General features: G+C 38.8%; 15 protein-coding genes across 15 annotated transcripts; 5 read left to right on the top strand and 10 right to left on the bottom strand.

Annotated features, from left to right (window-relative positions):
• Positions 1–178: 178 nt before the first annotated feature.
• Positions 179–3,058, top strand: PFK2 (6-phosphofructokinase subunit beta; the record flags this gene model as incomplete). Its single annotated transcript, XM_033912617.1, has 1 exon — positions 179–3,058. One exon carries the CDS (start codon positions 179–181, stop codon positions 3,056–3,058), a length of 2,880 nt encoding a protein of 959 aa, XP_033768508.1.
• Positions 3,059–3,605: 547 nt separating this feature from the next.
• On the top strand, positions 3,606–4,835 carry INP1 (Inp1p; the record flags this gene model as incomplete). Its single annotated transcript, XM_033912616.1, has 1 exon — positions 3,606–4,835. The coding sequence occupies one exon, from the start codon at positions 3,606–3,608 to the stop codon at positions 4,833–4,835; it is 1,230 nt and encodes a 409-aa protein (XP_033768507.1).
• A 419-nt stretch (positions 4,836–5,254) lies between these two features.
• Positions 5,255–6,418, bottom strand: TOM40 (TOM complex pore protein TOM40; the record flags this gene model as incomplete). The annotated part of the gene is made up of 1 exon (XM_033912615.1): positions 5,255–6,418. One exon carries the CDS (start codon positions 6,416–6,418, stop codon positions 5,255–5,257), a length of 1,164 nt encoding a protein of 387 aa, XP_033768506.1.
• Positions 6,419–6,680: 262 nt separating this feature from the next.
• Positions 6,681–7,349, bottom strand: ERG2 (C-8 sterol isomerase ERG2; the record flags this gene model as incomplete). Its single annotated transcript, XM_033912614.1, has 1 exon — positions 6,681–7,349. One exon carries the CDS (start codon positions 7,347–7,349, stop codon positions 6,681–6,683), a length of 669 nt encoding a protein of 222 aa, XP_033768505.1.
• An 881-nt stretch (positions 7,350–8,230) lies between these two features.
• RAD14 (DNA repair protein RAD14) lies at positions 8,231–9,034 on the top strand (the record flags this gene model as incomplete). Its single annotated transcript, XM_033912613.1, has 1 exon — positions 8,231–9,034. The coding sequence occupies one exon, from the start codon at positions 8,231–8,233 to the stop codon at positions 9,032–9,034; it is 804 nt and encodes a 267-aa protein (XP_033768504.1).
• Positions 9,035–9,352: 318 nt separating this feature from the next.
• Positions 9,353–10,123, bottom strand: ROT1 (Rot1p; the record flags this gene model as incomplete). The annotated part of the gene is made up of 1 exon (XM_033912612.1): positions 9,353–10,123. The coding sequence occupies one exon, from the start codon at positions 10,121–10,123 to the stop codon at positions 9,353–9,355; it is 771 nt and encodes a 256-aa protein (XP_033768503.1).
• Positions 10,124–10,594: 471 nt separating this feature from the next.
• CLN1 (cyclin CLN1) lies at positions 10,595–12,235 on the bottom strand (the record flags this gene model as incomplete). Its single annotated transcript, XM_033912611.1, has 1 exon — positions 10,595–12,235. One exon carries the CDS (start codon positions 12,233–12,235, stop codon positions 10,595–10,597), a length of 1,641 nt encoding a protein of 546 aa, XP_033768502.1.
• Positions 12,236–13,359: 1,124 nt separating this feature from the next.
• Positions 13,360–15,144, bottom strand: CIK1 (Cik1p; the record flags this gene model as incomplete). Its single annotated transcript, XM_033912610.1, has 1 exon — positions 13,360–15,144. One exon carries the CDS (start codon positions 15,142–15,144, stop codon positions 13,360–13,362), a length of 1,785 nt encoding a protein of 594 aa, XP_033768501.1.
• A 546-nt stretch (positions 15,145–15,690) lies between these two features.
• VTI1 (v-SNARE protein VTI1) lies at positions 15,691–16,344 on the top strand (the record flags this gene model as incomplete). The annotated part of the gene is made up of 1 exon (XM_033912609.1): positions 15,691–16,344. One exon carries the CDS (start codon positions 15,691–15,693, stop codon positions 16,342–16,344), a length of 654 nt encoding a protein of 217 aa, XP_033768500.1.
• A 202-nt stretch (positions 16,345–16,546) lies between these two features.
• Positions 16,547–19,813, bottom strand: SPAR_M03120 (uncharacterized protein; the record flags this gene model as incomplete). Its single annotated transcript, XM_033912608.1, has 1 exon — positions 16,547–19,813. The coding sequence occupies one exon, from the start codon at positions 19,811–19,813 to the stop codon at positions 16,547–16,549; it is 3,267 nt and encodes a 1,088-aa protein (XP_033768499.1).
• A 664-nt stretch (positions 19,814–20,477) lies between these two features.
• ICY1 (Icy1p) lies at positions 20,478–20,858 on the bottom strand (the record flags this gene model as incomplete). The annotated part of the gene is made up of 1 exon (XM_033912607.1): positions 20,478–20,858. One exon carries the CDS (start codon positions 20,856–20,858, stop codon positions 20,478–20,480), a length of 381 nt encoding a protein of 126 aa, XP_033768498.1.
• A 1,148-nt stretch (positions 20,859–22,006) lies between these two features.
• CMC4 (Cmc4p) lies at positions 22,007–22,301 on the top strand (the record flags this gene model as incomplete). Its single annotated transcript, XM_033912606.1, has 2 exons — positions 22,007–22,046; positions 22,120–22,301. 2 exons carry the CDS (start codon positions 22,007–22,009, stop codon positions 22,299–22,301), a joined length of 222 nt encoding a protein of 73 aa, XP_033768497.1.
• Positions 22,302–22,996: 695 nt separating this feature from the next.
• On the bottom strand, positions 22,997–23,759 carry RPL36A (60S ribosomal protein eL36; the record flags this gene model as incomplete). Its single annotated transcript, XM_033912605.1, has 2 exons — positions 22,997–23,283; positions 23,744–23,759. 2 exons carry the CDS (start codon positions 23,757–23,759, stop codon positions 22,997–22,999), a joined length of 303 nt encoding a protein of 100 aa, XP_033768496.1.
• A 321-nt stretch (positions 23,760–24,080) lies between these two features.
• Positions 24,081–24,857, bottom strand: MRPL24 (mitochondrial 54S ribosomal protein bL28m; the record flags this gene model as incomplete). Its single annotated transcript, XM_033912604.1, has 1 exon — positions 24,081–24,857. The coding sequence occupies one exon, from the start codon at positions 24,855–24,857 to the stop codon at positions 24,081–24,083; it is 777 nt and encodes a 258-aa protein (XP_033768495.1).
• A 780-nt stretch (positions 24,858–25,637) lies between these two features.
• Positions 25,638–27,785, bottom strand: GYL1 (Gyl1p; the record flags this gene model as incomplete). The annotated part of the gene is made up of 1 exon (XM_033912603.1): positions 25,638–27,785. The coding sequence occupies one exon, from the start codon at positions 27,783–27,785 to the stop codon at positions 25,638–25,640; it is 2,148 nt and encodes a 715-aa protein (XP_033768494.1).
• Between the last annotated feature and the right edge of the window lie 108 nt (positions 27,786–27,893).

Genomic DNA, 27,893 nt, shown 5'->3' with positions numbered 1-27,893 from the left:
TGTCCTTTATTTATTACTTCCTTGATTAAAAGCTTCTTATCTTCGGTTTCATAAAGAAAGAGAATTCCTTTTTTTTTTTTTTTTTCTTTCTTCTTGTTTAAAAAGCCTTTCTTCTATTTCATTTGAACAATAGAACTAGATTTAGAGACTAGCATTGGCCAAGAGTTAACCATACGCAATGACTGTTACTACTCCTTTTGTGAATGGTACTTCTTATTGTACCGTCACTGCATATTCCGTTCAATCTTATAAAGCTGCCATAGATTTTTACACCAAGTTTTTGTCACTAGAAAACCGCTCTTCTCCAGATGAAAACTCCACTTTATTGTCTAACGATTCCATCTCTTTGAAGATCCTTCTACGCCCTGATGAAAAAATCAATAAAAACGTTGAGGTTCATTTGAAGGAATTGAACAGTATCACCAAGACTCAAGACTGGAGATCTCATGCCTCTCAATCCTTGGTATTTAACACTTCAGACATCTTGGCCGTCAAGGACACTTTAAACGCCATGAACGCTCCTCTTCAAGGCTACCCAACAGAACTTTTTCCAATGCAATTGTACACTTTGGACCCATTAGGTAATGTTGTTGGTGTTACTTCTACTAAGAATGCGGTTTCCACCAAACCAACCCCACCACCTGCACCAGAAGCTCCTGCTAAGTCCGGTCTTTCCTCTAAAGTTCATTCTTACACTGATTTGGCTTACCGTATGAAAACCACCGACACTTATCCATCTTTGCCAAAGCCATCAAACAAGCCTCAGAAGGCCATTGCCGTCATGACTTCTGGTGGTGATGCTCCAGGTATGAATTCTAACGTTAGAGCCATTGTGCGTTCCGCTATTTTCAAGGGATGTCGTGCCTTTGTCGTTATGGAAGGTTACGAAGGTTTGGTTCGTGGTGGTCCAGAATACATCAAGGAATTCCACTGGGAAGACGTTCGTGGTTGGTCTGCTGAAGGTGGTACTAACATTGGTACTGCTCGTTGTATGGAATTTAAGAAGCGTGAAGGTAGATTATTGGGTGCCCAACATTTGATTGAGGCCGGTGTCGATGCTTTGATCGTTTGTGGTGGTGACGGTTCTTTAACTGGTGCTGATCTATTTAGATCCGAATGGCCTTCTTTGATTGAAGAATTGTTGAAAACCAACAGAATCACCAAGGAACAATACGAAAGAATGAAGCATTTGAACATTTGTGGTACTGTCGGTTCTATTGATAACGATATGTCCACTACAGATGCTACTATCGGTGCTTACTCTGCCTTGGACAGAATCTGTAAGGCTATTGACTACGTTGAAGCTACCGCCAACTCTCATTCAAGAGCTTTCGTTGTTGAAGTTATGGGTAGAAACTGTGGTTGGTTGGCTTTATTAGCTGGTATCGCCACTTCTGCTGATTATATCTTCATTCCAGAAAAGCCAGCCACTTCCAGCGAATGGCAAGACCAAATGTGTGACATTGTCTCCAAGCACAGATCAAGGGGTAAAAGAACTACGATTGTTGTCGTTGCTGAAGGTGCTATCGCTGCCGATTTGACTCCAATTTCTCCAAGCGATGTTCACAAAGTTCTGGTCGACAGGTTAGGTTTAGACACAAGAATCACTACTTTAGGTCACGTTCAAAGAGGTGGTACCGCTGTTGCTTACGACCGTATCTTGGCTACTCTACAAGGTCTTGAAGCCGTTAACGCCGTTTTGGAATCTACTCCAGAAACTCCATCTCCATTGATTGCTGTTAACGAAAACAAAATTGTTCGTAAACCTTTAATGGAATCCGTTAAGTTGACCAAAGCTGTTGCAGAAGCTATTCAAGCTAAGGATTTCAAGAGAGCTATGTCTCTAAGAGACACTGAGTTCATTGAACATTTAAACAATTTCATGGCTATTAACTCTGCTGACCACAACGAACCAAAGCTACCAAAGGACAAGAGATTGAAGATCGCCATTGTCAATGTTGGTGCCCCAGCTGGTGGTATCAACTCTGCCGTCTACTCAATGGCCACTTACTGTATGTCTCAAGGTCATAGACCATATGCCATCTACAACGGTTGGTCTGGTTTAGCAAGACATGAAAGTGTTCGTTCCTTGAACTGGAAGGATATGTTAGGATGGCAATCCCGTGGTGGTTCTGAAATTGGTACTAACAGAGTCACCCCAGAAGAAGCTGATCTAGGTATGATTGCTTACTACTTCCAAAAATACGAATTCGATGGTTTGATCATTGTTGGTGGTTTTGAAGCTTTTGAATCTTTACATCAATTAGAAAGAGCAAGAGAAAGTTATCCAGCTTTTAGAATCCCAATGGTCTTGATACCAGCTACTTTGTCTAACAATGTTCCAGGTACTGAATACTCTTTGGGTTCTGATACCGCTTTGAATGCTTTGATGGAATATTGCGACGTTGTTAAACAATCCGCTTCTTCCACCAGAGGTAGAGCTTTCGTTGTCGACTGTCAAGGTGGTAACTCCGGCTATTTGGCTACTTACGCATCTTTGGCTGTCGGTGCTCAAGTCTCTTATGTTCCAGAAGAAGGTATTTCTTTGGAGCAATTGTCCGAGGATATTGAATACTTAGCTCAATCTTTCGAAAAGGCTGAAGGTAGAGGTAGATTTGGTAAATTGATCTTAAAGAGTACAAACGCTTCTAAGGCTTTATCAGCCACCAAATTGGCTGAAGTTATCACTGCTGAAGCCGATGGCAGATTTGACGCTAAGCCAGCTTATCCAGGCCATGTACAACAAGGTGGTTTGCCATCCCCAATTGATAGAACAAGAGCCACTAGAATGGCCATTAAAGCTGTCGGTTTCATTGAAGACAACCAAGCTGCCATTGCTGAATCTCGTGCTGCCGAAGAAAATTTCAACGCTGATGACAAAACCATTTCAGACACCGCTGCTGTCGTTGGTGTTAAGGGTTCTCACGTCGTTTACAACTCCATTAGACAATTGTATGACTATGAAACTGAGGTTTCCATGAGAATGCCAAAGGTCATCCACTGGCAAGCTACCAGGCTCATTGCTGACCATTTGGTTGGAAGAAAGAGAGTTGATTAAAAGAAAAGACCTTTTATTACACTTTCTATTATTAATGTCAATTAATGTTAACCCATGTTTTTCTTTTGTGTCTATAATTCTTTTTTTTATCTCTAAGCTTTTGAACAATGAATTTTTTGTTCCTTTCTTTTAATAATACAAGTACTACCCCATGCAAGCAATATTATCATGCATTTTTATGAATGTCAAGAACAAAGATACTGTTACTTTTTGTGTCTTATTTTTTTTTAAACGTTTTCTAAAGTTAAAACTTATGTATACTGGAATATGTGATATAGACGATTTAAAAGATATTTCCAATAAACATTCTTCGGATCTCCATATTTATTACGGTCCCTTTTTAATAGATTATTTATACATGTGCGCTATATACGTTTTTCTCTCATTAACTATGAACTTGTCACGAAGGACGGAAATGTAAACAAAAAGAGTGAGTATAATATGAACTTTAAATTACCTTATTATGTGGGGGGTATTCCTTCGACTATCAGGAATACAGGGTCGAGATTTTAGTCTGATAACTCTCAGGATACTTACGCGAACTAGTATGGTCTTATCTAGAGGAGAAACCAAGAAAAATAGTGTGAGATCGACTCCAAAACAAGAAAAGAAACCTCAATCGACGTTTCAATCTTTAAAACAATCACTTAAACTTAGCAATAATAAGAAGCTGAAACAGGACACAGTGCAACCCTCGAGCGATACAAGTAAATCCGTCAAAACCAAAAAAATTGGCACATATTCGAAGAGAACTGGAACACAAAGGAAAAGGATATCAACCCAGAGATTTTCTTTGTTTACGTACGGCAATGTTCAGGTCATGAATTCATTTGTCCCCATTCATAATGATATTCCAAATAGCAGTTACAATCGTAGAAACTCCCAGGTATCCGCAAATAATGCCGCTGGAACGAGCAGAGCGTCTTTCAATGATACACAAAGTCAAGATAGTCAAAACACTATTAAGTTAAAGCCTACATCTTTAATGGCAAAGGGACCAATTGAGATATATCAGATATGTACCGGGTTTGATAAGGTAAAGGAAGATATGGTGCCCGTTCAAAAATCTAGTAAACCCAGTAGTCATGACGGGCACGTAGTAAACTATTTATCGATAGGACGACATGGTGATATTGTGCATCCAGTACTACCCAAACTACAAATAACAAGGCTGAATGGGACAGGTTTCAAATACTTTATTAGTTTTTATAATCCGGAACGGTATTGGGAGATCGAATTTCTGCCTTTAACTTGTCAGTCCCAATCAGAATTGGAAAACAGTGTAAAAGCTTTTGAAAACGTCATTAACAAAATTTGCCATTTTTCGCATATTAACGAAGAAGCTACTATCGGGAATAATGAGTCCTTGAGCGATAAGTTTACAGTGCCACCCACTTTAGATATGGAGCCCCCTAATATTGAATTAACCGATGATGATGATGATGACCTAAATTATCTGCTGGATGAAGAAGACGAACACGGTTGTACAGATAACAGCTTCTCCGTAATATCGAATACTTGCTCTAATCTGAGTGCAAGCTTTCTCTATCCCAGTGATCCTACCAATGCCGTGTCAATTTCTATCAATGAAGCTTTCAAAAATGCTATCAGGCGAACCGCTCCTGTGCTGAACATTCCAATAATGGCCCCGAGTATCCATTTGAAACAACAAAACAAAAGGTATAGTTCATATTCTTTTATAGAATCTTCCCCATATCTGCAGGATAGGCATAGAAGGTTGCAGAGAAGATCCATATCTGGGCTTGGCGATCTTTGAATCGAGGTTGAAACACAACTGCACAGAGGGAAGTAGGTGTAAACCAAAGTGAAGGAGTATACGACATAAATATAAATGGCTGGAACATTCGATCTATTGTTAATAGCTTCTTCTTTCAAAAGAAAAAAAAAAAAAAAATAGAATTTAATATCTTTGCAATTTTGATTTCTTGTCTTTATCTTGGACTATCTGTGAAAGTAAGAATAAAGGATATGAGACGGATCATAACTATAAACAAGGATTTCCCCCTCAACTTGGTGCCCACGTATATACATAATTATTTATATTAAAACAAAAACAAAAAAATGTGGGACTGTACAGTGGAGGGAGAAGTCGTTACACAAAGTAATAAAAAAAGCATAGGAAAGATAAAAACAATGAATTATTTATTCAACCATGAAAAATCCAAAGAAAAAATTTCATAATTGAGGAAGAGCCTGCAATGGGTTACCATCTGCATCTAAACCTTGTTGTAACATTAGTAATTCTTGGTTACCAGCAGTTTCGAATTGTAAACCGCAACCAATCTTGGTATCGTTCTTGAAATGATCGATTTCACCGCAAAATAAAACGGACAGGGTTGGCAAAACTTTTCTTTCTAGGAAGCATGCAACCTTACCATTAGAATCTAATGTACCACGATATACAGATTGTCTGTATTCATACTTGGCACCAATTGTGGTAGAACCCTCGACAGTAGGTTGAATACCAATTGGAGTACCCATCAATGGATCAGTAATGGGAATCATACCAGCTTGTAATGTAGTTTCGATACCTGCTTCAACATTTGGTGCTACTTTTCTCCATAGCGATGCAATTAAAGCACCGTTAGCTTGCAGTTGACCTGAAAAAATCCAATCTTGCTTCTTGGAGACGTAACGAGTCAAGTATGAAACACCAGCATCACCTGGAGCGCTACCGTCAGTTCTGGAGTATAAAGTTTCTAAACCCAAAGCTAATTGAGGGGTAACACTTTGTAGGAAAGATGCAACAGCAACACCTGTGAATTCGCCCTTATCAGAGAATGAAGGGTTCAATGTCTTTACGTTTACAGAAAAGTCGGAAGCTTGGTAGTCTTGTTCTATTTGGCACATTGTTGGTTGGCCATCTGATATTTGTAAGTTGACCTTAGAAATGTTTTTCTTATCCCAACCATAGTTTAATCTACCAGAGACAGATAAATCGTTGTCGATGTTACCTTGAGCAAAAAGGTTGTCGTTGGCAAACAATGCGGAGAATGCGTACTTAGGCAAAGCTTGAGAACCTATAGAGAAAGTGTGCGAAGTTTGAAAGGCAGGGTTCATGGAGAATGCCTTATTCAAATCAGCTCTCAGCCCGGTGAAAAAATATTGGGACAAAAACACGTCACGGGAGACTTCCTTATTCAGATTTTCCACGGTACCAGGGTTGACCAGCTCTAAAGATTGTCTGTGAGAATGCAATTGTTTATACGTATCCACAACAAAGCTAGATATTGGGTTTGAGGAGAAGAAATTCCCCTTGGATTGCTTCGCAGTCAAAGGAGAAAGGGCCGGGATAGTTGGGATTTGAGAGGCCTCTGATAATGGAGTTGGTGTAGACATGTTTCACGTCGTTTATTGGTAATCTTTTATTGCTTTGCACAGTGGTCAAAAGGCCTTATTCGCATACACCGCTTTCAAAGAATCGAAGATTGAGTTTATGCCCACCAAAAGACGTCTTTTTCACTTTTCACAAACGCCGAACATCGCAGTCGTCGTAAATGACAAAAAACTAAACAGAAATAACAATAGATAATAATTATAATAATAATAAGTTATATTATAGTGAACTACTGGATGACTGCTTGCGTGAGGTCGGGCGGTTTTAGAACTTTTTGTTTTGCAACAAGTTCTTACCCATGTCCCTGGCAGTCAGGTAGACAGTTCTGTATAAAGTGTATAAATCAAGGGTACTGGAGAAAGTATCCAAGAACCCGAACGGCAACATGCATGGGATCCAGCCTTGAGCCAACTCAAGGGCGAAGGAGCCGCCTGGCATGCTGTATTGTTTGGCGTATCCCTTCTTCAAGTGGTGGGTCATACCAGGAGTATAAACTTCAGCCTCGGTGGCATATGGCAGGGCTGCGATTTGCGTACCATGTAAGATGGTAAAGTAGTCGTCAGCGAAGTGAACACCTGTGTGGCCTTCTGTGCCAACAGCGGTTCCGAATAGAATTAAATACTCAGATACAGATGCATGAAGGATGATCATTTGGCCCATTGCACCACCAGCATTGTTGAAGACCCATTCTTCTTTGACGTACTTGTTGATGTATTCGTCCCCGTAATGAGAGGCAAGTGCGTCTCTGATATCCTGTAGCAAGTCTTCAGTGGACAGATTGTCTTCTGTGTTGTGTTTGCTGATGACTGAGTTACATATTTCGTTCAAAGTTTTTGGATCGAACATGTAGTTGGTTGGCAACCAGGTAGTGAACAGCACGTTCATAACGTAGCCTACAACACCAATCAACAAAAGTAGCGGGAAAAACTTCATGACTATAATGGTCAGAACTAGTCTTGGTTTGATGAAGCGCCAGAAGAGATGCCAATTACAGTATTAAACGTTACCAATTCTGCCTCTTATATACCATGGCGCTGCAGATCTATCCAAATTCTTCCATACTGAAAATCATCCAAACGAGAACGATAGCACCGGTAGTTTTCCCTGCAGCTTATACGAGGGGCTGCGGTTCGACTCTGCCCTGAAGCGTAAGGCAGTTATGTACATTATACAAGGGCATACTGGGTGATGTCCCATTGATAATAAGCCGATTCATTAGAGCAGACAGCTACTAGCACACTCGGTAATCTTTGATCTTTTTTTTTTTGTTTAAATAACTGCTCTTCCATAGAAGTACTATTTACAGCATGTTTTACGTTTGTTAAGTTGAGGGAGAAAAGACGAAAGTGAAAAGAAGGTAAGGTATTTATCGGAACTAGAAAAGGACTTCTGGAACTTTTTAGTGGAGGTATCGAGCGTGCGCTATGAATCCCGAACAAAAGGCTAAACTAGTATGTGAAGATGACTCTGTGTTTATATTTTTAACTGTGGGCTCCCTTTTTACTAACAGTGTAACGATGAGATGAGCTGTGCAGGAAGCTAACAGAAAATTAGCAATAGAACGGTTAAGAAAAAGGGGCATACTCAATAGCGACCAATTGGAGCGAATAGAAAGCAGAAATGAACCTCTAAAAACTCCATCTGTCACAGTTACTGCTGGCAGGAACCAGGACGCTAGTGCTGCTGCCGCAGTAAATGTGAGAAATCATGAGGAACAACCGTCTACGTTTGCTAATACTAATAATACTCCATCTCATGATGACGGAAGAGTTGATAAAAGTAAAAGAGATGCTTCAGTACTGGACAAAAGGCCAATGGGTAAAATCAGGCCTAGCATAAGGAAACAAGATTATATTGAGTACGATTTTGCCACCATGCAGAACTTGAATGGTGGTTATATCAACCCTAAGGACAAGCTTCCAAATCCTGGGTTTGCCGACGACCAAGAGGCTGAATCTGAGTTTGGATCTAAAAAGCAAAAGACATTACAAGACTGGAAAAGAGAGCAACTTGAACGTAAAATGCTGTACGAAAATGCTCCACCCCCGGAGCATATTTCAAAGGCGCCGAAATGTATTGAATGCCATATTAATATTGAGATGGATCCTATACTACACGACGTCTTCAAGTTACAAGTTTGTAAACAGTGTGCCAAAGAACATCCAGAAAAGTATGCACTACTAACGAAAACAGAATGTAGGGAAGATTACTTTTTAACAGACCCTGAATTGAATGATGAGGATCTCTTCCGTAGACTAGAAAAGCCGAACCCTCACTCGGGTACATTTGCGAGAATGCAATTATTTGTTAGGTGTGAAGTGGAGGCCTTTGCATTCAAGAAATGGGGCGGAGAAGAAGGCTTAGATAAGGAATGGCAACGTCGTGAAGAAGGAAAAGCCCATAGAAGGGAGAAAAAATACGAAAAGAAAATCAAGGAAATGCGACTGAAAACAAGGGCTCAAGAATATACTAATAGATTAAGAGAGAAAAAGCATGGTAAAGCGCACATTCATCATTTTAGTGCCCCAATTGATGGAGGGATTGATGAAGACGGTTATCAGGTTCAAAGACGAAGATGTACAGACTGCGGGCTAGAAACTGAAGAGATTGACATTTAAGCGTTGGTTATGTATATAAGAATATAATGAGAAAGTCATAATAGGGTGCGTTCGTTGTTTTCATTGATCGATATCCCTTTTGGCTCTCCTATATAATGAACAATCCTAGAAAAACTGTTTTAAACGTCTTCTATCCACCTTAATTATTAATATGATTACAATCGCTTCCTTAGGTGCATGAAGTTTTCACCTATTTTTTTTTTCTTTTTCTTTCCTGATAAAGTTATTTTGCCTTATATGTTTATAGTTTAATATTTATTTGAAGGCCACATGGGGCCTCTTTCCTCCATTGGTTGAATAAGTATCCCTGTAGTGCGCCTAAAATGCTAAAAATAATAACGAACCTACACCTAGCATGCCCGCAGAAATATACCAGATAGCATTGGAGGTTAAAAACGAGGTATTTTGTTTTTTAATGGCATTCGTCTTGTGTCTGTTTTCTAGACTTCTTCTCACTAAACTTCTTAGTGATCTTTTTTTATTAGACGATGCGTCGTCAGTGCTGGCCGCTGACGATGTTGGATTCAACGTTTCTGTTGGTAGCATCATTGGTGGCCTATAAGCCAAATATAGCGGTTGCATTGGAGTACCATCATATTGGTACAATTGCAGGGTGTAAATACCATGGTAAGGATCTATACCTACGGCATATTCTTTAAACGTTTCTGTTTGGTTATATCTTGAGTAAGTTGAAACCCCGTCATCATTGCATGGATCGCTGAATAGTTGTCTACCATCTACTTCAATAGGATTCAGAACTAAAGTACCGTTTTCTGAAATGTTGTATGTACCATGTTGATAAATCAACGAAGCCATAGGGCAAGTTGGATCACGAGGATTACCACTTACTTGGTAAGTGGCTTCTTCGTACCAACCGTCTTCGGTGAAGGAGTAGCTAAGACCGGGCAACGAAGGCTCTATCAAAAGTTCATCTACCGGATCATAAAATCCTGGTCCTGTAAATACTTGATTTGATTTAGATGACCAGGTGCCATATAAAGAACTGTCTTCGTTCTCACAATAAACCTTCTGAGCGAACAAATATCCGCTTAAGATTAGCTTCTTTAAGGTAAACTTTTTCGACCACATAATAATAAAGCACAACAATAACAATGGTTATAATACCCAATCTTTCCTTAAAATGATGTTTCCTTCAGTTTTTATATATCAGCAAGCCCTGGAGAAAGGTGAAATTTCAAGCTGTTGTGTGACTACGTACCAGTATATTATAATCTTACGGACAGGCTTTCTATTTATAACTGTTAACTAATTACTACTCTCCTTTACTAACCGCAAACGTTAAAATGAAAGAAAAAAAGTACTGGAAAATCGCGTCATCTTTTCGTTCATGATGATAATTATATAAACTGATGAAGGAATACTTGAATATTGCTATTTGGCTCGTTTCATGTGAAGAATACTGAGGCTGGATGCTTGAAGATGGGCATTAGAACTATCTGCTATTAAAATGTCAAGTATGAACGTCGTTATTACTTATGGTGGAAAAGTGTAGTGTTTCGTTATTAAATAAGTATATAAAAGAGCCTGATGAGAAAAAGGTCACAGTTGAGAGCTGTTGTGATTTCTTATCGATAGCGATATCGAAGACGCTCTATTAGTAAGTTCACCTGTGTTCTGGAAAATACCGGTTGTCATAAATTTTGCACGTTGCGGTACTTCGGCGGATGACGAGTTGGGGATTCTATTCTCTTTATTCCTTTCGTCTAGTATAATATTCTGATAATTACTTGATAATGGCAGGTTGCCGCTTTGTGTTTGGTTAGGTAGACTGCTTACACTTATGGCACTGTCACAAGCACTTTCGTTTTTGAATTGATTGAAAGTGTACATGTGAGGAGTGATCGGCGACGAATGGTCGATGTTGGTGGTACTGAAAACACTGTTGTCTGATTGTGCGCTAAAGTTTCTCATTGGAGTATAGTTCGTCCCCGTGGAATATGTGCTTGGAGAAGAAACTGATGATGAAGAGGCATTTTGGTCAAAGTAACGAGAATTAACGGCGATTTTCCTGGTTAAGTCTATGGTAGAGGCCAGTTGCAGTTTCTTTTGTAATTCCAAGTTATAGTCTTTTACTTGTAATATGAAAGGTATTATACCATATTGCTCTTTATAAACTTCGACTAAAGATGGGGGAGAATTGGTTATACCATTGATGAGAATGCTAAATACCTGCGTTTGAGTGTTTGAGTTTATATCATTACCAATGGGCATAGAAAGAAAAGGACCTTGGTCTTGGTTAGTGAATTTGTTTATTATAGAAAAAACACCATTGCAAATTTCGTATAATTCGAACTTAAGCAAATTGTATTGCCAAGAGCTCAAATCAATCAGAAATCTCTTCAAATTGATCAATTTGATTTTGGAATTCAGTTCTTCATCCTCGTCCATGGCAGTCGTATCGCCATCTAGCCCAGTGCTTTGTGGTGAACTGCCGATATGTTCTTCCACTGTGGCGTCACTGTCATCAGACGACTGCGACTTTCTTTTATTGGACCATTCTTTGCCGTTGTTATTGTTATTTTGTAACTGGTTTTTGTAAAGTTCGTATTGTATCAAACAATTTTCGTCAACATTTAAAATGTAATCATTAATCATGGGCTCATAAACATCCCAGTTCAGAGTGTCCAAAATATGTCTTTCCATTTGAATGAACATTGATTCATCGAATAAGTCGGACCCGCCGCAGTAATGAACCAATTCAGAAAGACGTGGAATACGAGCTCTAGGATTGGGACCATAGAACCTACCACCTGTGGGGATGGAGACATTGTTTATAATATGGTTGCATCCTCCCCAAGTTTTTGCCGCTAACCAAAGGCAGGTACCCACAACTAGTTTAGCTTGGTCCTTTAACACCACCCTCTTAGAGCAATAGCGATCGTAAAACCTGACAGCGTGGAAGAAAATACCATTACTTACTCTAGTCATCACTGAAAGCTGGTACAAAAATGTTACTATGGCTTCTCTAGTTTGATGAGGATTCATCTCCGGTTGCTGATCGATCAACTTTATATCTGGTTTTGTCTTGGAAGATTGAACCAACACGTTTTGAGAAATTTCCTCATGGTATTCCTGTATGGTTTCATAATGAGTTAATAGTTCTGCATTCGACAATTCAATTGGGTAGTATGTCTGCTTTGCAGTGACAATTAGCCCAGTTTTCACTTCTGGGTGGTTCATGATCTTTTTTTTTATTTATTGTACAGAAGAAATAGCTAATGAGTAGGAAAGCGGTAGTAGTGCTACTATTATTTAGTTGCTGTTATTATTATCGTCGTTGAAATGTACTATCAGCAAAATTACACTAGTTTCTTCTATCCTGGGGAGATGGAATGAATAAGTTGACAGTAGCCAGGAAAATGAACTGAAGCGAATGAAGAACTCCTTGGTCAATTTGCTCTTAAGTGTGCATTCAACTAAGGAACTACTGAGGATAACAGTTTCCTATTTTTTAAATATATTCTTATATAAAAAGAGGTAGTAAGAAGTATCAAGATAATAACCGTTGCACTCGCACCGGTGCCACTTGGCGCAGGAAAATTGCGGTTTCTACAGGGAACCCACGCTGCCTTTACTCCATTCCCAATCTTGCCTTCTGCAGTATCTTTTTTTTTAATTTTCGAGTCTTCCTCAATCTCGAGATAGTCTCCCTCCCAGCCTCGACCTGGCACCATTCAGCTCAATTCAGCAAAATCGCCAAAAATGCGTCTCCGATGCTTTCAAGGTTGGAAACTTACTAACGCGCTGCGAGGTTCTCTCGAAGAAGTAAAGTCGCGAATTCTTGCTTGAACGCGTTTCTTGCAGGCTGAACAAAGAAGTTGGTAGCGGATCGTCACATAATGAACACGCCTACGAGTAAGATTTGGCTCGAGTTGTCACGAATACTGAAAGGTTCAGCGCGGAGTCGTAGTAGGTAAAGAACTTCTCCAAGAGGTTGTAGGAAGTGTACTTGTTTACCCCTTTACGCGCGGTGTTTTCGTGGCTTTACCGCATTGGGGCATGTCCCAGAAGAGAGTGGGTGCTATTCGTTTTCCTATCAGTGAAGTGTTGCGAACAAAGGAATGCTGTTGAATTAGGAAAACAAAAGTTTATTCATGTAAACTTGTGGCACGCTACCCTACGTTCTCGACAATGTTTGGTTGCGTCCGACTGAGTGATTTACATCCGCTTGTTAGTCCCGTAACATTCTCTTTGATTTTGCTAGGATAATTAGGTTGGTGACACGCACGACAATGTAGCTACGTAGGGTTTTTTTATGTAAGGGAACGAGACGAAGTAGTTATAGTGGACAAGATCTGGCCTTTTTAATCTAGCTGAGGTAATCGGATTGTTCTTTTCAGTTTTCCCGCTATGGCTAGAGCCTTCTCGATGTTTTCACCAGCGTTGATCTTGAAGACGAAGCACTGCTTTGTTTTAATGAGCACATGTGAAAGGACTGATGGGGCATCATCAAGCCCTTTATTCAGCTGTAGAGTGGACATACTACCGATATATATATTCATTGAATGGGACTCTTCACCCTTTCTCAACTTGGTATCTAAAGTCAAAATGCTCATGCATTCTTCATCTTGTGACAGATCTCTAATCTCTGCTAGGTTATCTAATCCAACGTCATTGTGTCTAATGCTCCCATCGAAGCCTAAAATTTTTAACGTCATCTTATAATTTTCACCATACTGCTCAACTAACTGTTTTAACAAAGTCATCTTCATAGGTGCTGTGGGTTGCTGCGAGACCACTATAATGCTGCAGTTGATCAATTTGCTAATGTACTTTCCTAAGAATGGAATGCATTCGTTATATAGCCGTTTATGATCCTTATGAATTTCTTCGAGGATTACTCTATCAAAAGCTTGTACACGTTTTTCACCACTATTCTCGCAAATGCACTGGTCTACATAATCGACATGGAATTCATCGGGCATTTCTCGCTCATTAGCATACGCAAAGCATCGGGTATAACCTTTGATTTCTTCGATTGAAGTGGCCAGATTCTGTCGTGTGTACAATTCCTGTTGAACCTTTTCTAGCTCATTGGCGTACTTTTTCCTCCAATTGTTTGCTTCCCCTTCGACTTGCTTTTTCTCCTCCTGCACTTGCGTCAATGCCTGTGATGTAAAAGCAAGGTCTTTTCTAAGAGGAACAATAGCAAGTTCCATGCAATGGAAGTTCATTTCTGCCTCTTCGATCTTTTTTTCAAACCCGTCAAACTCATCTCCACATTTCTTAATATTTTTTTTCAATTCATCATGGGAGTCTTGTAGCTCTTTTAGAATTTTCGTAAGCCTTTCTTTCTCCCTATCTAATTCAATCCTAGCATCGTTCTTAATTTTTTTGAACATTTTGAATTCCTTGTTCAATTTGTTTTCATATTCTTTACACTCCCACTCATTCTCATTCTGAAGAATAAATAATTTTCTATTGACGTCTTCGAATTCTGTTTTAAGCTGTCGCATTTCATCAGTTAACTTTTCATCAGGTTTCAAATTTTCTACTTCCATTAATTTATACGTCCATTCCCTTTTGGCATTCGATAGCTCCTCTTCTAAATCGTTTTCGAACTCTTGAACTTTTACTGCATGCATAGACACTATATTTTTCGACGATAGTTCAACATTTCTCCTTTGAAGATCACATTGATTATCCTTCAAGTCCATCTCCGTTGATAGCCCGTCAATCTCATTTTGTAGCTCCCTGCACGCTTTGACCTTCGCATCTAGTTCTAATGTTATTGCGGGCAATTCTCTGTCATGAATACGAACAGATTCCTTTTCAATTTCAGAAATAGCGTTCAATAACGAATCTATGTCCTTTCTGACCTTACGTTCATTGTTCTTAACTCTTTCAATAACTTTGGGGTCTCCCCCAAAAGTCAATTTCTTTTTATGTGTAGCGGAGATGTCATCTGTGTAGCGACGTCGTATTCCAGATTCAGAAGCATGCAATATATTTAACTTGTTGTTATTGGGAGTTAGAACCATATCCATTTCTCTTTTCTGAATCTTCTGTCGTTTTGTCTTCGGAAAGTCTCGACTAATACCGCTAGGATCACTATGAAAGGAAAGTTTAGGTATTTTGGAGTTATTCATTCTAAGAATAAAGCTTATGTCAACGGCGTTCAAAGGTCAAATGAATGTCAAAATAGAGAGAACAGCTCTTATATATACAAGATCCAACTTTATTCCACAAAATTCACCAATTCAGGCGCTTAATTCTACTGTCGTAGTTGTGTTTCAAATTTGCTTTAGCTAAATGGAAAAGCCGCTTAAAGATGTCGATCAGTGAACGAGCACAGTGAGGTGCAGATGTAAAAAAAAATACGTAGTAAAGCCTTATACCCAGACAATACTCTCAAAAGTCAACGCCTGATCGGTTTTCATTTGGATGGGACTTACGATGATGGTACCTTTTAAACACTAGAACCAAATTAGAGTAAATAAGAACAAAAATGGTAAACAAACAATCATCACTAAAGACGGTGTTTGTCACATGACCATTTATTTTTCAATTGAAATTAGGAGTGAGAAATCGTACTACAAGCAACTACTATTCCTGGAGAGTGCAGAGCTTTACATTAGTACCAAAAGAGTTAACCGCACTCTCTCCATATCTATATATATTTTTCGTGGCTTACAATGAGTTCCCTATTAATATCATACGAATCAGATTTCAAAACAACCTTAGAACAGGCTAAAGTGAGCTTATCGGAGGCCCCCTCACAACCGTTGTCACAGAGAAATAATACACTGAAGCATGTAGAACAGCAACAAGAGGAGTTGTTTGACCTGCTGGATCAGATGGACGTAGAAGTTAATAACAGTATAGGCGATGCTTCAGAACGCGCTACATACAAGGCGAAATTAAGAGAATGGAAGAAGACCATACAGAGCGATATCAAAAGACCACTACAGTCTCTAGTGGACTCAGGCGATCGCGATAGACTTTTTGGAGATCTTAACGCATCTAATATTGATGATGACCAAAGGCAACAGTTGTTGAGCAACCATGCAATTTTACAGAAATCAGGAGATAGATTAAAAGATGCCAGTAGAATAGCAAATGAAACTGAAGGAGTAGGGTCACAAATAATGATGGATTTAAGGTCACAGAGAGAGACTTTGGAAAACGCAAGGCAAACCTTGTTTCAAGCAGATTCATACGTGGATAAGAGCATAAAAACACTAAAAACAATGACTAGAAGGCTGGTTGCCAACAAATTTATAAGCTATGCTATTATTGCCGTCCTAATATTATTGATTTTGCTAGTTTTGTTTTCAAAATTTAAGTAAGGTGCGTGAAAAAATTCAATAAAAAACCTCTAGGTATTTAAAGAACATGCCGATGAGCTATTGAGTTACCTTTACTAGAAAATAGCAAAACTACCTTGTTGATAAAAAAACCACCGCAATTAAATATTCTATAGATCAACATATAGAGGTATATCATTGGAAATATTTTTTAAACGTACAGATAAAGGTTCGCCGCAGTGAATTATGATATATCCTTATTCAAAGGACTCATTGGGTCCATTGGGTCTATATCCTCATCCTTAGCCTTGTCAGTTACTTTCATATTTTTCACCTTATCTTTTAGTTTTCCTATAAGTTTGGTTTCAAAGTTGTGACGATCTTCTGGCACCACAGTTTCATGAATACCTTCCTCTTCATTCATTTCCTCCATCAGATGTCTTGCCTTGTCACTTGAAATACTGCTTTGTGGCGTCAAACCAGAATGGGTACCACCCATCCTATGATGACGCTTCTCCTCTTCAGTCAAGTCCAAAATAGTGGCAGTGTAGTTCACTAGAGACTTTGCACTCTTACGTCTTGCCATCCTCTTCATTTTATGCCCTTGCTCGGAGCTCTCTGTTGAAGCAGTTGTTGCCACAGATGATCTTGGCGTACGAGGCAGTCTTACACAGGATATGCCTACATCGCTAATCCATTTGGCCACAAGGGCAGTCCAACCACACTGGTGTGAAGCACCAAGCCCCCTCCCTGTGTCACCGTCGAAATATTCAAAAAATGGCACATAGTCCTTAAAATATGGATCAGAAGATAGAAACTTGGAGTGGTCGCCATAATGAACGGCGCGCTCCCCATTTTCATCTGGAACGAACAAGTGAATCATACGATATCCAAGTTCTTCGGCAACTTCTGCAAGATTCAAATAATCTCCTGAACCTAGGGGACACTCTACTTTGAAATCGGAACCGTAGTACAAGTAGAATCTTTGTAATGCTTCCATAATTAAAAAGCTGGTGGGGAACCAAATGGGTCCTCTCCAGTTAGAGTTACCACCGAACATGCCTGAGTCTGATTCGCCCGGTAAGTATTTGACCATGTATTCGACTCCATTTACATTCATTTCAAATGGGTGCTTCTCATGATATTTGGAAAGAGATCTAATACCATATGGTGACAAAAACTCGGTTTCATCCAACAAACGTGATAATATGGCAGTTAATCTTTCCTTAGTGACGAGGGATAGAAGTAGTCTCTCTCCAACTCCTTTTTTTGACATTGAGGCGATATTTCTATCAAAAATTTCCGGGCGGTTGTTCACAAACCAATCAACCCTCTTTTTGAAACCTGGGAATTGTTTTATGATACTAGGCTCTAAAGTCATAGAAGCATATAGTGGGATTAAGCCCACGAGAGATCTGATTGGTAGTTGCTCCTTGTGATCACCCCAGGAGATGGCGTCGTAATAGAATTTGTCTGTCTCGTTCCATAGGTTTTGTTTGACAACATCTTTACATTTCTCTCCGGTAATATCTGTAGCGTATTCAAAAGACATAGAGTCACTGATCAAGATAAAATGTTCAAAAAATTTGGAGGCGATGTCCTCATAAACAGGGTTTTCTTTAGCCAGCTCTAATGCAATGTTTAGCATCTGCAGACTGAAAAACGCCATCCAACCTGTAGAATCAGCTTGTTCAAGCGTGCCACCAGTGGGTAGTGGTTCTGATCTGTTGAAAACGCCGATGTTATCAAGGCCCAAAAATCCACCTTCAAAAACATTTTTACCTTCAGTATCTTTTCTGTTGACCCACCATGTAAAATTTAACAAAAGCTTTTGGAAAACTCGTTCTAAAAATGTACGATCTTCACGGTTGTACATGTTTCTTTCAATTTTGAAAACGCGATACACAGCCCATGCATGGACTGGTGGATTGACGTCATTGAAGTTCCATTCGTATGCCGGAATTTGGCCGTTAGGATGCATATACCACTCTCTGGTTAATAAATCTAGTTGCCGCTTCGCAAATTCTGGATCAATCATAGCTAAAGGAATACAGTGAAACGCAGTATCCCATGAGGCAAAAAATGGATACTCCCATTTGTCAGGCATCGATAGGATATCTTCGATGTAAAGATGCTTCCAGTTTTTATTCCTGCCGTTAGCTCTATTAGGAGGAGGCCGAGGTTTAACATTGGCATCGCCATTATACCAAGCGTCATAAGTGAAATTGTAGAACTGTTTGGTCCATAGCAAACCAGAAAAAGCTTGTCTTTGAAGATTTCTTAATTCATCACTGATTGGTAAGGGTGTAATTCTCCAATAGAAGTTATCAGCTTCCTCCTCTCTGTTATCAAAAATCAGATCAAACTCGTCTTCATCCACGACAGCCAGGTTTTGAGCCTTGAAGATAGAGTTTTCTGGGTTATTTGTAAATTTATATCTCACGGTAACGTACTCCCCTGGCGGAATATTTTTGAAATGATATACCGCGCAGGCCTTTGTTCCTTTATTTTCGGGATTTACGGCATCAGTTTTACCTTCGACAAGATATTCTTCAAAAGCATCCTTTGTGTATTCGGAGGGGTTCTTTTCTTCGTCAAACAGCTTCGCTAAATTGGACTCATTATTAGTAAATAACAGTAAAGGGTCTATATCTTCCACCTCTTCATCCTCTTCTTCTTCATTTGTATTGGAAGAGAACCCACCTGGAGATGGCTGGAAGACCATTTGGCAATTACCATATTTCTTGTGAGTCATATTGATTAAGTTCGCTGCTTTTGCGTCCCTTTCAAGTAAAGGCTTGTCCTTTGTTCTAGTACCATCAAAAGCCCAAGTATTCCTGAAGAAAAGTTGGGGAGCTATGTAGAGCTCACCAGAGTCGATTTTACTTCGATTATGTATAGTTAACCGAAAGTTCAGTTCATTAGGATTTTCGTCATCCTTTGCCATTTCGAAAAAGACATCGAAATAAGGGTTGTCATCGGTTTCTTTATCACGGTATAACCCATCTATATCATAAACTTCGAATTCTCTATCTTCGTACCCTCTCTCACCATTCTTTTGCACCAATTCCTCGTATGGAAAGGCCTTTTTAAAGGGATACTTGTATAAAGCCTTCATGTATGAATGAGTGGGGGTATTGTCCAGATAAAAGTATAACTCCTTAACATCCTCACCATGGTTCCCTTGCGGCCCAGTCAACCCGAATAACCTTTCCTTTAATCTCTCATCTTTACCGTTCCACAGGGCGACATTCATACACACTAATTGTTTGTTATCTGAGACACCGAATAGCCCATCTTCACCCCAACGGAATACTCTTGCATTGGCATGTTCGAAGGGAAAATTGGACCAGGCATCACCGTTTGAGGAATAATCTTCACGGACCGTGGCCCAACTTCTCTCACTTAAGTAAGGACCCCAACGATACCAGTACTTCTCGTGATTTCGGTTTTCACGCAATCTTTCTTCTTCTACCGTAGAATCTACAAATTTGTCTCTTAGCTTGTTCATTGATGCTCTTTATACTTGCTATCCTTTGCCACACACAAGATCTTAACACTAGTAAGAGGATGCTTGACAAGGTTCTTCAATTGCACTTTGAAACGTTTTAAGGGCCTGAGAAAGCGGTGGTTACCAAGATACGATCGTATAGTATATATATATTGCAGTGTTACCTAGTAGCTTTTCTTGGTTTGCCGCTTTTGATCTGAATTAGCCCCGCAAGATGATGTTTTTACCCCTTATTTTTAATCTGGCCTTTTTCTATTCAATTGAATCTGCAATCGCCTAAGATCTAAACAAAAGAAAGAAAAGGTCTGGATAACAATCAATGAATATCATAGATAGGGGCATTTGGAGATATATACCTTCATTTTTCTTTTCCCTGATAGCTGGCCTAATGCTTGATCTTGTCGATAAAAATAACGTACCGCGACCCCATCAGAACTCTTGGGATGAGCTCTCCCTTTAAAAAAAACAGGAATATCACGTGAAGCAAACGTGTATGAAGAGTAAATCAGTTAGTTAATGTTTGTATGGGAATATTGTCTGTTGGAAGTTTATAAAAACAATAATGCGTGTGTATTTAAGTATGTTGAGTGCATATATATGTAGGTAGATTGAATGAGTGCTTTATTTCGTTCTTTGGTGTCATTATCATTCCATATTCGTTATCCTAAAAGGAAGATAGCCACAATCTGTAGTTTTGTTGGGCGGCATTGGCGTAAAGATCGGTTAATTTATCACATGATTGGGCGGTTTTGGCCGAGACAGCCATGCGACAATCTTGGACGTTATTCATTGCTTGGTGTTTGTAGATATTCTCTTGAGCATTATCTAACGAGAACACAGTCTCGTCTAGAGTAGAAGACATGTTCAAATCGAACTTTCCGGCGTCTCTCGGTACCACGGAAGTACCACTTAGATTATATTTAGCATCTTCCGAAGAATTGAGTGAATAGTCCTCACCAAGTGTCACATGTTCGGTATACTGATAGTTGGCAAAAGATAAGGGAAAAACCTCATCGTCTAAAGGAGTGGTATAGTTTGAAGACATCGCTTGGTTTGATAGTATGTGTTATATGAGAAGTTCAGTGCTTCTTGTCATTAGTTTGTCTATCTATATATATGAACAAACAGACTAGTGCAGAGTAACTATAAGAAATAATATTGTATGCAAAAAATTTTGGCAATATTGAGTGAGAGGCACATGCACCGAGGCATAAAAAATATGTAAACGTGTCTAGCTGCCTATATATTAATTAATTTTAATTTATCCGCGTGGCCAAGAAAACGATAACAAAGGGTACTTTACTAACTTGAAGGTGTCATGAACGCTGGTGTGATAACCCGCTATCGAGCTGCATAATCTTTCTCCTACTATGCGCGTCTTTTGTTTTCATTTCACCGAATGACTCTTCCAAGAGATTGGGCCGCGCCAAAAAATTTTTTTCATCCGTCCTATTCATTTCTATTTGTTTTCTGTGCGTACTCTACGCAGATCGTCCGCGGCGGTAAAATTCCCCTGACATCCGCGAAGGTGCTGAAACACGGGCTACAGGGTGCTCTTGGTACTGGAATGGCAACGGAGAGAGCAACCAGCTTCCCGAACTAGCTCTGTCTGGGGGGTAACATGTATGTTGGCAAAGGGTACAGGGTCTTACTACCCCTCCTTTGGTTAAGGTGGTCGCCACAGTAGCGGAAACGCTCGGATCATCGCTTCCTCGTCATGCCCATATTTAGCTTCCATGCGGAAAATCCCCTCCTTACCATGACCGCTTAGGGATGGGGTCCTTGTTTATTGTTTAATTGCTCTTTCACAATTTATTTTGTACGGTACCCTATCGGTCGTTCTTCCCCCCTTTCCTCAAACCCTGCTACATTATTGATATTTTTGTCTCCTGTCACGTTTAGTACCATAAGTTACACACCTCAATCGGAATCGCAGGCGCAAAGTTTTTTCCGACGTTGCCCGCCGCTCATTTGGCGATTTTCGCACGTGAACGATAATGTCCCCACAATAAATTTCGCAAAGAGCGTGCGTCGTTAACGTCATCCGTTAGCGAGACTTTAGGGATATTACTTTTCACACATGGGGTGTATATGACAGTACAGAAGAGGGTGTGGAGAGACAACAGACTACGATTCTTTTTTTACTGATATTGAGCGTTTTTTCAGTTGTTGAGATTTGTTCAATAATCTAATATGTCTAATCCATGCCAGAAGGAGGCCTGTGCCATCCAAGGTTTGTAATATTAAAACTTCAAAAGACTCGATTGTTTTCTTAACACTAACTTTTTTTTGCATTTTACTTTTAGATTGTCTTCTATCACATCAGTACGATGATGCTAAATGCGCTAAAGTGATAGATCAACTTTACATTTGTTGCTCAAAATTTTACAAAGAAAATGGAAGGGAGTCACGGTCTCCCTGTTGTCCGCTACCTTCTCTCCTTGAGTTAAAGATCAAACAGCGAAACATTAAACCAGGGGACAGCTGACTTTCAGTTTCTCAAAATTGCCTTTTTTTCTATGTATATACGAACTAGCAATTGAAAAAAAGAAATGATATGTGCGTGAAGAGAATCTAATCATAAGTACATTGACCGTACTTCCAGGGAAGATCCACTCACTTTCTTTTATGAAAAAGAAATATATTTATCTAAGATCAACCGCGAGCACGACAGTGAAATAGTATTAGTACTCCACCGTATAGTAAACGATTAAGTAAACTATATACGTCCACCGCCTAAAAAAAACTGTCGTAACAGAATTCTCTAAAACCAAGACGAATCGTGACTCTGGGTGTCTATTATAAAAGACATTGTTACCCTTTTTAAAAGAACAAAAGAAAAAGAAATAGAAAGGAGGAATACCATAAGAACAAATAAAGATACTCATTTTAGAGAAAAGCTTTCCGAGTACACTGCCTTATATACCATAAAAAGAAATAGCAGTACGAAGAAAAATATTTCTTTTACGTCTTTCGGGTAATGTGCTCATAGTTCCAGAAAAAATTATAGGGTTGGCTAGCAATGTCAGGTCCAAGCTTGGACACTTTGCATGGCTAGTGGCATTAACGGTAAGCCATCGTATGCCTGAAAACATTGGCGTTTTTTTTTTGGTGTTATCTTTTTCCTAAGTTAAAAAGCAAATATGATATCTATATATATTACAAAAATCAGTTTTTAAAAACTTAGTGACGACGAGAGGCAGCGATGATGTTGTTCATTTCTTCAACCTTAGCCTTGGCTCTGGTGAAAGAACCTAATCTCTTCTTTGCGACCTTTCTAGCTCTCTTTTCACCAGAGTTTCTTATTAGATCAATCAATCTTCTTTCGTATGGAGACAAACCAGCGATTTCTCTGACCAAAGATCTAACGAACTTAGTTCTGTTGGAAGCAGCACCTTTCTTATAAGAGATTTTTGGAGCTGGGGTCATGCTAGTGACCTTCTTACCTTTGTTTAAACCAATAGCAATTCCTAAATAAAAAAAACATATGTTGTCTTCAGTTAGTAACGTGTCAAATAGACATATATATGCGTATATGTATCTGCGGGAGGTGGGGTATGATGTACGGTCTTTACTTGCCATCATTTATGGTTTTTCTAAGGCAATATTCAGTATAACAAGGGTGTGGTCATAACTAAAATGTTCCATTTGAAGGTGCCATTTGATTAATATTCCCTATGTAGAATGGCACTCGTCTTCCAATACAATAGTCCGTACATATGAGGGGAGAGATGAGTCTGTGGATTGTCATTTAGTAACATTGTATTTTATGATTTTTTTTTATATAAACCACTCAATTTATACTATCCTGTCTCAGTTTCCCTTTAACTTTCAAGTATACTCATTTTCTGGTCATAGTTGGGGTAAATATCCTTAAAACTTCCAAAATCGTCCTAACCCGTTCAACGTTTTTGTCTATGTCTAACATACCTGTCTTAGCGGCCATTTTTTATTGTGTTTGCTGTCTTTCTTGTTTCTGTGATATTAGTAATTAGTACTATACTGTTTAATATCCTCAAATCATTAATTTTAGCAAATTTCATAGGAGCGGAGGCTTCCTTTCCTTTCGCATTTAACTCCAAAAAATTTGAAAATGTTCGGGTGTTAATGCAGTCGGTAAATAAAGTGCCAACCAATGTTGCAAGCATATACATCAGTAACGTTTAGAATATAGGCATATCTATATATGTACAACAGATATGTTCTTTTATATACAGGAGAAACGAACGGTATTGTTGGAAAGCTGATCGCCTTCTTCTTTTTTCTTTTATATGGTAATGGTGGATAAATCAAATTCATGATCTTCCAATCTGGCTACGATATCCTTGACTGGAACATCAGCGAATAATTCGACAAATTTTTTGTGGTCCAAGTCTTTCCCTATTGACCTGTATTCCAATTTCTCTAAAGGATATAAAAAGGCCATCAATTTTCTTCTTCCAACTGATATCTTTCTTGGTGAGCCGTTTATCACTTCGTTGTAGTAAATTTTGGCCTTTTTACCATCAGCCATTTCTATAATAGGGGCATCCTTATGTGGATAATTCTCTATTGCATCTTTTCTCTTTAAAACCCTATAACGAAGCTTCCATCCTGTTGGCCCTAATTCTTTTATTCTTGCAGCTTTCTCCTTTGTTAGGTAATTGTCAATCCCACCTTCTCTACTGATAGTTTTTAGAACTTTGGCAGTCATTTTAATACTGATTTTCCTGTTCAGAGTTTCACTCCATAAACCTTTTTTTATAACATTTGGCAACCACTTCTTCCTCGTTTTAGCTTTACTTTCGGAAATATTGTTACCAAACTGAACAAAAGATCCACCGTATAGACCTTTGTTGCTCTGTTTAAAGATGTTAGATTCCCCATACTTATAGTCAGGAAATTCTTTCCTCTCTTTTGGCATATGTAGGGGCTTTATATCGCCAACTTTGTAATCTGGCTGTTTGGTAACCTTTCTTGTCTCAATCAATCTCCATTGCCTAAAGTTTTTCACAGCAGAGGTAAAGCCTCTAGTTAATTGAAGTGGTCTGAGAATTTGTTGCATACTCTCCTGTTGGCTCTTTCTTCTTTCAACCGATTTTTAAACTCTTGGTGTTAACTTCCAATAGTTTTAGCTGATTAGGTATTTTTGGTTTCTTAAATGAGTTTCACAAAGCGTGCCCGGATGCGAGGGTACGAAACTATTATACAATTGCATGAAGAGGAGAAAGGAACGTACTACGGGTCAATTTGTCTGTAGGAGAATCCTACAAACTCGATAAGAAGCATATTTAATTGTTTTTGTGGAAAGTTTTGGGAAACCCATTAAAACAATGTCATTAAAATTCTTGTTAAGGTCCTTTTCATGATGTACCACATTTCTACCCTCACATGGGGTACAGCCAATGCTTAAGCAATATCGGATAAAATCACCCGTTCGATGCTAAGAGTTTACTGTTGCAAAAGTTAGAATTGTATGAAAAGGATCGAGGTTAACTCCCATACGAACGTAAAATGTTAAGATTGTTGGCCATCGCTCCGGCTGACAGAATACTTTTTAACAGTTTCTTGGTCTTGTTTACAGTTCAAACACTTTAATAACCTTGACTGCTTCATCGTTTGGATTCTTTGTTTTGTAAACAGTTTCAATTTATCCTTTATCGGATTTCTCTATAATCATATCATTTGCTCTCTTCATAGACTTAAAGCTTTGAAATGTCAACAAAACATGAAATAATAAACAAACAAGTAACAAAATCTGTAGCATATTTTCTGTTCTCATTCGTCTTACATTAACTCATATATCATTTTCAAGGAAATCAATACCTGATGTATATAATTTTAACTATTTAAAAACCTTTCTAAATCCTGACCAACGGACTCCTAGAGGATGATATTTAGAGTTAGAATATTCGAATAGGGTACCATTTTTGTTCGCAGTTTTAATTGTTTCAACAAGCCTTTCTAGTTCTGAAATCCTGTCCTGCAATTTCAAATTCTCGTCCATTACTTGCGTGTTCTTTTTCATTGTCTCTTCCAAATCCTTCTTTAAATCATTGGGCACATATACACGTGAAACTTGCTTCTTTTTTTCCGAATCCAACTTTTTCTTTAAGTCCAGAATTTGAAGTTTGTACCCATTATTTTCATTCAATATATACTCAATATTGAGTCGATTTTTCACTAACTCGTTCGCAATTGTCACATGTTCCCTATTTAAAGAAGTGTATTCATCTTCCAATTTACGTACATGCTTTTGTAAATGCAGATTTTTTTCTGTGATAGATTTATATTGCACTTCTCTTTCGTTGTCCAATCTATGAATTTCCTCATATTCAGAAGCATATTTCTTCATAGTCTTTGGTGTGATTTCTACTTTCGTCATAGCATCTTGTAGCAATCTATCCATACAGTCGTTCGAGGAAAGAGTGTCATTCTGATTAATATAGGCATCTAAGAGACCTGATTTTAATAACTCCAGCATATCGTCAAAACCCATTTTTAACAATTGGTCTCGGGAATTTGATAAAAGTGTAGCTAGAATTCCCATAATAGAGTCAAGACTTTCTAAAAATACCATATCACCGATACGTGGTTGAATTTCAATGGGAAGTTTTCTTTGAAAGAGTGTCGTGAAGAAACTAGGCAAAAACATAGAAGAACGGACTCCTTTCTCAACCATGTGGTTATGGATTTCGGGATATAATTCTTCCACAAGTCTATCAAATTTATAGCAAAGAATATCGATATCAGAAGCGTTTGGTAGGAACAAGAGTCTTAAACCATAAACTTTCATTAAACGGACAAATAGACCAAATGCATTTGCTTCCTTCTCGCAAACGTCAAAAATCATATTAATAATATAAGCCATATCGATAGAAAACTCACATTCAGGGTCAAAAAGCAAATAAGCCTTTAAAACATTACCTATGCCTTTTACGTTTGCAGAAGGTACACCGTCCATCTCGTTTAGCTGATCTTCAAATTCCTGGGCGTCAAAGGGTGCTTCTTCCGTTAGATAAGTTTCATATATAGGTTCAAAGGATTTGGATTTTGCGTAACTTACTAACTGCCAGACTACCAAACGATAGGCGGCTGGTATACCGCGAGATAGTTGGATGTGTAAGGTTTCGATATCGTTTAATAAGATGTGTTGATAGTCATTTATAGCTTTCAACCAAAATGAAGTAACCTCTCCAGGTATTTCGTGGGGGTCAATTTTCTTTGAGTCTTCTTTCAAACCTAGTATGTTTTTATCCAAATCACTTTTGATTGAGTTATCTTCGCTTTTATAAAAGAGAATATTTTTCTTATATGTACTCGCTAGGAAATGCGTGTGAGCAGCTAAGTCTAGGGGATTTTCTATACGGCGTGGTGGTAAGGTTGGGGGTGCTGGTGAAGGAGAATTACCTACAGTATTCATTGATGGTATGGAGGAAATCGTATTATCATGAGGCGCCTTCAAATGAAGAGTTTCCGCATTAACGACCTGCCTTGGGGGTAACTGTGGTTGATTAGTGGAGGCTTGATCGTTTTCATTCCTTGCTGGTACTGGAGGCGACGAAGATTTAAGAGCTGGTGTGGACTTTTCAATATGGTCAACCCTTGGTGGTAATGGAGGCGAGGTTATTTTTTTTAGAGCCTCTTCAACTTTCGATTCTTCGGTCTCTAATTGCTGGCTGAGGTCTTCGGATGGCAATAGGCCTTTACTCTGCGGCTGTGATTCCATTTCTGTTTGCATTGAAGCCTCATGGGGATTTGAAAGATCGCCGATTGAAGCTGAGTCTTTTATGCTATGATTTGAACCAAAGCCACTAGATGCATTTGCGGCTACCACTTCTACCTTCTTGTCCAAATATGCCTCTTCATCACCCCCTGTTGTTGATATTCCATCCCCAGGAGCGATCTCATCAAAATCCTTTTCTGGTTGGGTTTGATGGGGACTTAGTGGAAGTCCACTTTGTTCTTTAGATATATTTTCATTCGAATCCATCTGTTGACTTCTTTTATTTTGGTTTTTTGCACCTATAATGATGAGAGCATATATATGCAGTACTAGTCCAACTGTTATGTATTCTAGTAAAGTCCTTTTCTTTTGCCT

This window comes from Saccharomyces paradoxus, chromosome XIII, assembly GCF_002079055.1.
Source record: "Saccharomyces paradoxus chromosome XIII, complete sequence".
Classification (NCBI taxonomy): Eukaryota; Fungi; Ascomycota; class Saccharomycetes; order Saccharomycetales; family Saccharomycetaceae; genus Saccharomyces; species Saccharomyces paradoxus.
This window is presented reverse-complemented; position numbering and strand designations above follow the sequence as displayed.